The 8,556-nt window shown below is 52.8% G+C and overlaps 1 protein-coding gene across 1 annotated transcript in view; it reads left to right on the top strand.

Moving 5' to 3' along the window:
• FBXW4 (F-box and WD repeat domain containing 4) overlaps positions 1–8,556 on the top strand; it is a 76,522-nt gene that overhangs the window by 11,035 nt on the left and 56,931 nt on the right. Inside the window, exons 2-5 of the mRNA XM_019555576.1 lie at positions 740–835; positions 3,241–3,426; positions 4,767–4,899; positions 8,187–8,281. Coding sequence (XP_019411121.1) covers positions 740–835; positions 3,241–3,426; positions 4,767–4,899; positions 8,187–8,281 — 510 coding nt within the window. The remainder of the gene's footprint in view (positions 1–739; positions 836–3,240; positions 3,427–4,766; positions 4,900–8,186; positions 8,282–8,556) is intronic.

The following is an 8,556-nucleotide window of genomic DNA, read 5'->3' as shown; positions in this document are numbered from 1 at the left end:
GGGAGTCCCTGTTCCCCCGAGCACGGCCAGGAGTGACCAGGAATAACGGTCACAAGCTGGCAGAGGGCAGATTCAGACTAGACATCAGGAGGCGCGACTTTGCGGTCAGGGCGGCTAGGGTCTGGGACCAACTGCCAAGAGACGTGGTGCGGGCTCCTACCCTGGGGGTCTTTAAGAGGAGGTTAGATGTACACCTTGCTTAGGGTCGTTTGACCCCAGTACTCTTTCCTGCCATGGCAGGGGGTCAGACTTGATGATCTGCTCAGGTCCCTTCCGACCCTAGAGACTATGAATCTGTGTTGTTTGCCTTTGTGATGGCTGTTGAGCCCTGAGCTGATGTTTTTAGTTACCTGTCCACAGTGACCCCCAGATCTTTCCTGTGTGGTAGCAGCTCCTGTAGAGCCCCTTGTAATCTGGGCCTCACTTAGAGTAAGGTTTTCAGCTCTGGAGGAGCAGCAAGCTTAGTCGGGATTAAGCGCGTGCCCACGGTGTTTTGAGGAACACCGTTGTAGCTAGGCAAGTCCTTGCCCAGCCTTGTGCAGCCTCCTACCACTGCATAGGAGATAATGGGGCTGTCACCCCTTCAGTCCTTCCCTGCCAGCCACAGCACGTCAGTCTGTAGCTCCAGGCAGCAGAGCTTTGGCCTGTTCTCTTCAGTTGCATAGTTCAGCATCACCAGTTCCTGTTACACGTGCCAGGCTGATGGTCGTGGCTCACTCCATCTCTGTTCTCTCTGCAGAGCACCTGGCATTCCCGTGAAGGAACGGGTGAAGGTCTCTCAGAACTGGAAGCACGGCCGCTGTCGCAGGGAGACACTGCTGAAATGGAAACGCAAGCAAGTGGCCCCTTTCTCCCCCCTCTTCCGTGCGCCTGCGGGTGGGGGATAGTGGGGTTCCTGACACCAGCTGTCCCACGGATCTGTAGGGCCTGGCCAGTGAAGCTGACCGGTTGTCCCCGTCTCTGCTGCTCCTGGCCAGCTGGGGTGGGGTACTGCCTGCTTGGTATCTAACCCAGATGCCGGGTGTCAGCTCTCTGCAAGGAGCTGCTTCGATTCTAGCCTGGGGATTCCTCCTTTCGGATTCCCCATGCTGCCGTGGGTGGATGCAGCAGTCACTTGGGGCCCCAAGCTTTGGACAATTTGCTTTCCAAGCCTTTCTGCTTCTCTGCTCATCCCCGCTGCCCAGCTCCTGACCTGGGCTCTGCCTTGCTGTCCTGATCCAGTGTGCATTTCCCTCCTCCTTCCTGTCCCTCCACCGGGCTCTCTTCTTTTATCTGCCTCTTGTCATGCATCCCTCCCACCCCCCACGCACACCTGGCCTGTGTCCATGAATTCTAACATATTTCAGACTGGGGAGGGAGGGAGGGAGGCTCAGGAAGGGATTCACCAGGTGCACATGCCATGTTGACAAGCTGCGATTGTGGTGCTTAACTCCCTGCATGCCATGCCGTGTGCTGCAGGTTTGCAAAGTAGATAGTGAGGCCAGGGACTTGTGCATTGTTGAACTGAAGCTGTTGCAGCAGCTGGGCAAGGACGTTTGAGGAGGGCTCCTTTACAGCAGGGGCCTGTCTGTAGCTCTCACTGTCCCATGGTGCTGTGTTCAAGATGGCGAGGTCCACCCCAGGGACAGCTCTAAGGCAGCCAGGGTTCATTTGCTCCCTGTATGTGGCTCTTGCACCTGCTGGTGAAACTCTTGCTTCGCCAGGGGCCCGAAGGGCTCTGGAAATGCAAGACGCCCCTGAAAAGCTGGAAGTGCTTTTCCCACGTGGACATCCAGTCTCTAATGCCGCCACAATTCAAACCACTGCCTCCTAGCCCAGATTTCAAATTCTTACCTTTCCTTTTGGGCAAATCAGTGTGAAGAGGTGAGATGCTAAATGGCAGCAGAAGGAAAAGCACTTTGGTGGCCAGCACAGGGAAGCTGGAGATTCGCTTGCTCTCAGGGAGCTGCGTGGGAGTGGAGGAAGGAAGGGGAAATCAAAGCCCACCTCCAAACCCAGGCTGCTGCTGCAGAGATGCTTGGGTCAGACGTGCTAGAGGCCAACACGGAAGCCCCTGCGATGAAAGCCAGTCAGAAGCCTCCATGCTTTTGCTGGGAAGCCCAATTCCACTTAGCTTCTATGTAGATAGTGGAGCTCATCCACAGCAGCCAGACAGCCTGGAGACCCTTGCAGGGCCTATGTGCTTTAGGGCCTGGGCAGCCTTTGGTCTTCCCCTTGCTGTCCCCAGAAGGCCTGTTTAGTACCACTGAAGCCAGTGAGCACTGCAGTTTGGGTGCCTGATGTTGCCCACGCCTGTTCCCATCTCTAGGGCCTGTTCTAGTGTCAGCTCCATGTAACAGCAGCAGAGAGCTCAGCCGGGGGCTCTCCTGTTTCAGCTTCTGTTACCAGATTGCTGCAGAGCAGCTCTGCTCGTGTTCAGGATGGTATCATGCCAGTGCTGGGAGCTTGCAAATATTCTGGCCGGTGGGCCACACGTTAGCCCTGCACCCTCCTTGAGTGCCACTTGGAACCCCTTGCCCTGCCCAGTGTGCTGCTCTGCTTTTTGCTCCCTGCATTGTGCTTCCTGCCCCCTCTGCTGCTCTGCTTTCTGCTCCCTGCCCTGTGTCCTCACCTAATCTGCTGCTCTGCTTTCTGCTTCGTGTCCTATCTGCTGCTCTGTGCTGCCCATTCCCTCCTCAGGCTGTCATGGGCCACACAGAATCTGCTGCACCATGTGGAAGCTCTGAGCCATAGGTTGGCCACCCTGACTTAGGGTGTGACTACCCCATGCTGGCGGCACGACTTAAAGAGGATACTCCCAGGCCTGCCCTGCTTGTGGGTCCTGGTGTTTTCTGGGTTGGAGTAGGGACGTCCCACCTAGGACATGTTGCTGCTGCAGTGTACAGTCCTAGAGGCGCGGGCTAGAAGGTTCCTCTGGAGGCCATCCAGTTCAACCCTGTCTGTAGGCAGATGCCCAGAGTCCCTGCAGAAAGCTGCTGCTCACACCTGTGCTGACACATGGTATTTCACACCCATGCCTCTAAATCCCAGGCTTCCCCGCTTGTCTCCTTCCTGAAGGCCTGGCTGGAAATGTGCCCCCAGCATGCACTGCCTCTGAGAGGGAAGCCTGGCTTCCTGTGCATGCTGCTGTACTAAGCACTGCTCCTCCACCTCTAGGACACTGGCAGCTCCCCCTTTGCCCAGCACTGACGCGTGTTGCTGTCTCAGTGTCCAACCTGTGCTTTTTTATTTGTTTTGCAGCTTGATGCCCTGGTTGCAGCTGGATGGCAAGTGTCTGTACCTGTCCCAGGCGGAGAACATTGGGGCCTACCAGCTTCGCCCCGACAGGGCAGGCATACAGCGCCACCCCCACGCCATCTTCTCCGGCCACCAGGAGGATGTGTGCCGATTTGTTCTTGCTGACTCGCACATTGTCAGCGGAGGCGGGTATGTTGGGGTGGAGGCGCGGTGTGGGTGGCCAGTTGTGGGTGGCCCAACTTCCTCCTTGCTTTGTACAAACCCGCTCTGGAGGTCAATTTTGTTCCATCATGTTTAACCTGTTGGAGCTCCTGGGGGTGTCTCAAACGTCTCTGAGTGCTCCTGTGACCTCAGGTTCAGGGCTTTCGTTCTGCTTCATCCATCTTTCTTCCTAGAGTGGTGACTGTGTAGACAGTGCACCTAGGCTGCATTCAAGGCCTGGTAGGTACAGCTGTGCATGCAGGAGAGGGGTTTTATCCAGGTGGAAACAGCTTATCAGATCCTCAGGTTATCAGATCCTCAGCTTTTCTACCAAAAATACCACAGCATCATGAGTACTGGATCCTCCTTCCCTGAGTGCACAGGGACACACTCAGAGTCTGAAACCCAAGCTGGGACGTTTTGGAGCAACAGAGATGCATTGTAGTTAGTGTCTGCATCTTCTGGCAGAGTAGGGTAGGAAAGAGTTTCCAGAGAGCAGCGATGATCAAGACTCTGGATTTAGTCTTGCTCCAGTGTTGGAGAGCTGCTGCAGATCTTGCAGGGATCTTGCTGCAGATCTTGCTGCTGCAGATCTTGTTACCCCACACCCTTGGATTTGGGAACCAGGGGGTTGAGAGAGAGAGAAGGCTGGAAAGACAGGAATTTTCTCTCCACTAGCGTAGTTCAGTAGTCCAGTAGGTTTTTAGGTTTTTTTAGTCCAGCCACCTTTTGTTTCCAAGCTCTTTTATACCGTTTTTCTTGGCATATATATTGTTTTGACTATTACTGACTACTTACGTAATTGAGTTTTTACTATTTTTTAATACCTTTGTATGCCTAAACACACCCATCCCATACACACCTGCAGATTTTTTTTTATTATATACATACCCTTCTTATTGCACATTCATTCTCTTTTTTAATTTTTTCTCCCCGGTATGACTAACGGTGCTGAGGCTTTGACAAAATTTGTAGCTGGTTGCTCAGCTTCAACCAGACAATGACCTTGCAACACCTCACAGAAGGGGTCAGGGAAAGATTTGCATCTCCCCTACCTCCTTGTGTAGCAGTGGGTTGGGATTCCAGTGTATTCAAAAGCACTAGTGAAAGTGGCTGTGTAGCATGGTCCTTGAGACACAGGAAGGTCACAGGGGTTCATGGGTGCTGCCACGGGTAGAAATATGGGGGGAGAATTGGGCAGGACTGGGCCCTACTGAGCAAATGGTGCAGTGGGAAGGACTGCAGTGCTTGTGCAGTGCTATCAAGCCCTTTACCTTCCCTGCCAAGCACTCACTGCCCCCCTTGCCTGCTTGGGGCTTGTTTTACAGGGATGGCAATATCATCCTCCATGAGATGCATGGCTCCTACAGCGTCAAGTTCTTGGCACATGAGCAGGAGGTGAACTGCGTGGATTTCCGAGGGGGCATCATTGTGAGCGGGTCACGGGACAGGACAGCCAAGGTGAGAAGGGCTCAGGTTGGCAGATTCTGGTGCTGCTCACAAAGAGCTGGACTATGAAGCAGATGGGGTATGTGTCAGGGGGGGTATGTGTGACTAGAGCTAAACCTTCACCCTTGCGCTCCTCTGTGTGGGGAACAAACTACACCTGGAGGGGCAGGCTCTGGAGAGTCTCTTGCCATTTCCTCACCAGGGAAGAGGTCCACAGTGAGTGGGGAAGCTTGCCACTGGTCTGAGAGGTGAGGGGAGGGGAAAAAGACTGAGGGGGGATTTGATAGCAGCCTTCAACTCCCTGCAGGGGGGTTGCAAAGAGGATGGAGCTGGACTGTCCTCAGTGGGAGCAGATGGCAGGACAAGGAGCAATGGGCTCAAGTTGCAGCAAGGGAAGTTTAGATTAGATGTTAGGAAAAACTTTCTCATGAGGAGGATAGTAAAGCACTGGAACAGGTTACCCACAAAGGTGGTGGACTGTCTCTCCTTGGAGGTTTTGAAGACCTGGCTAGACAAAGCCTTGGCTAGGGTGATCTAGTTGGGGCTAGTCCTGCTTTGAGCAGGGGGTTGAACTACATGTGACCTCCTGAGGTCCCTTCCGGCCCTCATTTTCTATGATTTGATGATTCTATGAAAATCAGTGGGGGCTGGTTCTCCTTTGAGATCATAGGAGAGTCCGGCTGGAAGGGACCTCTTGAGGTCACATTCAGTCCAGCCCCCTGCTCCAGGCAGGACCAGCCCTTCCTAAACCATCCCAGCCTCATGTCTGTCCAACCTTCTCTGGAAAAATTCTGAGAATGGAGTGTCCACAATTTCTGTAGGTGCCTGTTCCAGTGCTTGACCGCCTGCATCATCAGGAAGTTCCTCCTAAGTTTACCTGAGGTCCGGCTTTGTCCCTAAAATGTTACCGGAACGGCCTTTTCCCTTCATACGGGTCTCTTAAACATCCCAAACAGGAGATGGGGGGGTCTAAGTCTGGTTTGCTCTTCCTTACTTAGGTAGTGCAAGAGTGATGTTGTAGCTGTGATGGTCCAAAAATTATGAGAGACAAGGATTTCTTTGGGTGATCTTTTGTATTGGATCAACTATATAGCTGAGTTCAAGGTAGACAAGCTTTCAAATGCAAAACTTTCTTCCTCAGGCTTGACATGCATTCAAAAGCTTGTCTAACTCGATCCCAACTACATAGTTGGCCCAATAAAAGATCTCACCCTAAGAAATCTTTCTTTACCTTGTCATTCCGAAAGTAAGACAAGCGGTATCCTAGGAGGTCCTGCGTGAAGGTGGGAAAACCCAGAAATGTGACTGAGAAAAATGAAGTCATGGGGTCCCATTTTTTCCCTTGCCATGAAAATCACAGAAAAGATTCCTTTTTTTGTATAAACCCCACTGTGTCTCCAACTTGCTGAGGTGAGGACTGACTTGCTTCTCATGCTGCATCCATTGTTCTCATGGATAATTCTCCAAAGCTCTGAGCACTCTCATCTCACGTGTCCTGAGTAACAGAGCTCCTGCCACTCTCCTTGAGAAACTGTTCCACCCTCTGATAAGTCTTGTTGCCCCGGAGTCTCCGTAATACATTGGTGCTCTTCCCGTCATGGTGCACCATGGAGAAAGGCTATTAAAAGGGTATGTTTCATCATGGAGAACCTAGTTGATTGTGCCTTCAATTGGCCCATCCTGGAACCACGAGCATCTTAGAAATCTCAAACGTGTCGTTCATTAGAGGTAGGGGGACTCCATCCATAAGGGAGCACTGGACGGGCAAAGCAGTGTTTCACCTGCAGAAGTGTGCCAAGGAAAAGTCCGTCCAGCTCTCTCCTAGGGTTTGGGAGTTTCTTCTCTAGGTTAGGAGAGACCTGCCAGTGAAAACACAAACCAAATGAGTCCCATGCCAGTGCTAGTCATATACCAGGGCCTCAGGTTCTTCCAGCTCCTTTGAGCAGCGTTCCACTTTTAGCACTGGAGGAGCATGAAGGGGCACTGCCCAGTCGCTGGCCACACCAGCCGGGACAGTATAGCCCAGTGGTTAGGACAATATTGGCTCCAGTGCAGGTTTCTGACACGATCTTGGAAAAGCCGCAATCTCTCTATGTCCCAGTGGGTAACAGCACTGCCCTCCTGTCATACTGGGGGCTATACCATACCCCCATGCTGCTGCCAGGTAAAATGTAGGACAGGGCTACTACTCCTCTCTGCTAGCCTCTCCTAACCTGGAGAAGAAACTCCTGAACTATGGGGGAGTTGGATGGACTTCTCCTCTTCAGGTGAAATGCAACTGTACCCATCCAGCGCTCCCTGATGGACAGAGTTGGGTCTATTTTCACTGCAGGGCTGGTGTGTGGGAGGGCAGAGGGGCAGCGCGTCCTAGGGAGCTCTAAGTGCAGTGGCTGTATTGAGGGCTCTGCTGAGTGTTGATTAGCGCTAATCTCCGAATAGCTGCTAATGTACATTCCTTACTGATAGGCACCAGATAGCTGCTCCCAGCCATATTTTTAACCTGCAGGAGATAGGGGATGCCTCCAGAGTTAAGCTTTTCTGCTGCTTTTGCTGACACTAGGTGTTAAATTCCCCACGGACCAGAATAGCCTGCAATCCCAGCATTATCAACAAACAAACAAATAGGCCCTCCCGGCTTTGAAGTCTTGAAGTAAAAGGCTGGAGCTGGGAGAAAAAGGGAGAAGCAAAATCTTGGGAACTGGAGAGGAGGGAATGGGGGGGTATTGCAGCAGTGCAGGGTGTGCTTGGAGCCCAGCAAGAAGTGCAGTAGGGCAAGGGCAGTAGATCGGTGTGTATGTGTGTGCATGCATGGTGGAGGGGATTCTTCCACGCTGCTGCGAAGAGCAGGGCCTCTGCCCTTCCACTGTCTGATTCCTGGATGCAGCTTTTGAACCCGGGGTCCAAGGAGCTGGGTGGCTCAGGCTTGTTTAGAGGAACACTGATGATAGGGAGGTTTCCAGTGCGGTGTGAGACTGGAGGAGTGCTCCCTTCCGGCTTGCCCTGGGAGTGGGCCTGCCTGGTTCGATCAGTCTCTGACATGCTCAAGAGAGCTGTCTGCACTCTGGGGATGACTCTCCGCTCCAAAACACTTGTGGTGCCGGGCAAAGGGTGAGGGCACTCTGGGGTCCCCACACCATGTGAGGTGCCTGCTCCTGTTGGCAAGAGACTTTGCTTTTTTTTTTTTTTTAAAACTATGAGCTTTTTTGGAAGAGGACGGTGGAGAAGGGTCTTCTCAAGCATAAGCTTGTATCCTGCTCCTCCTTCTCAGGCGCTGACACAGTGTCTCTTTCTGTCTCCAGGTTTGGTCCCTGTCACCAAGCAGAGTTGGCCAGTGCTTGCACATGATACAGACAGAGGACCGGGTCTGGTCCGTCGCCATTAGCCCATTGTTAAGGTAAATGAGTCTATTATTAACTACATTAAGACCCTATGTAGCTCCTCCCGGCTTCCCTGTGTCTGCAAATCTGTCCAAGGTCCTGGTGTGATGTTCTAGGGACCTGATACAGGCAGGAGCAGGCGGGGAGGGAATCTGCAGACTGCAAGGGCCAGGGATCTTGGGTCACGGCTCCCCCCATCCATGTGGCTCTGTTCATAACAGTGAGTCTGTAAAACTGGTTGCTCCATAGCAGCTTGGGCAGGGAGGCCAGCTCCTCTTCTGAGTGTGGCTTT

Source organism: Crocodylus porosus, unplaced genomic scaffold, assembly GCF_001723895.1.
Source record: "Crocodylus porosus isolate Cpor-Errol unplaced genomic scaffold, CroPor_comp1, whole genome shotgun sequence".
NCBI lineage: Eukaryota > Metazoa > Chordata > Crocodylia > Crocodylidae > Crocodylus > Crocodylus porosus.
Note: the sequence above shows the minus strand (reverse complement) of the source record. Positions and strands in the feature narration are given on the sequence as shown.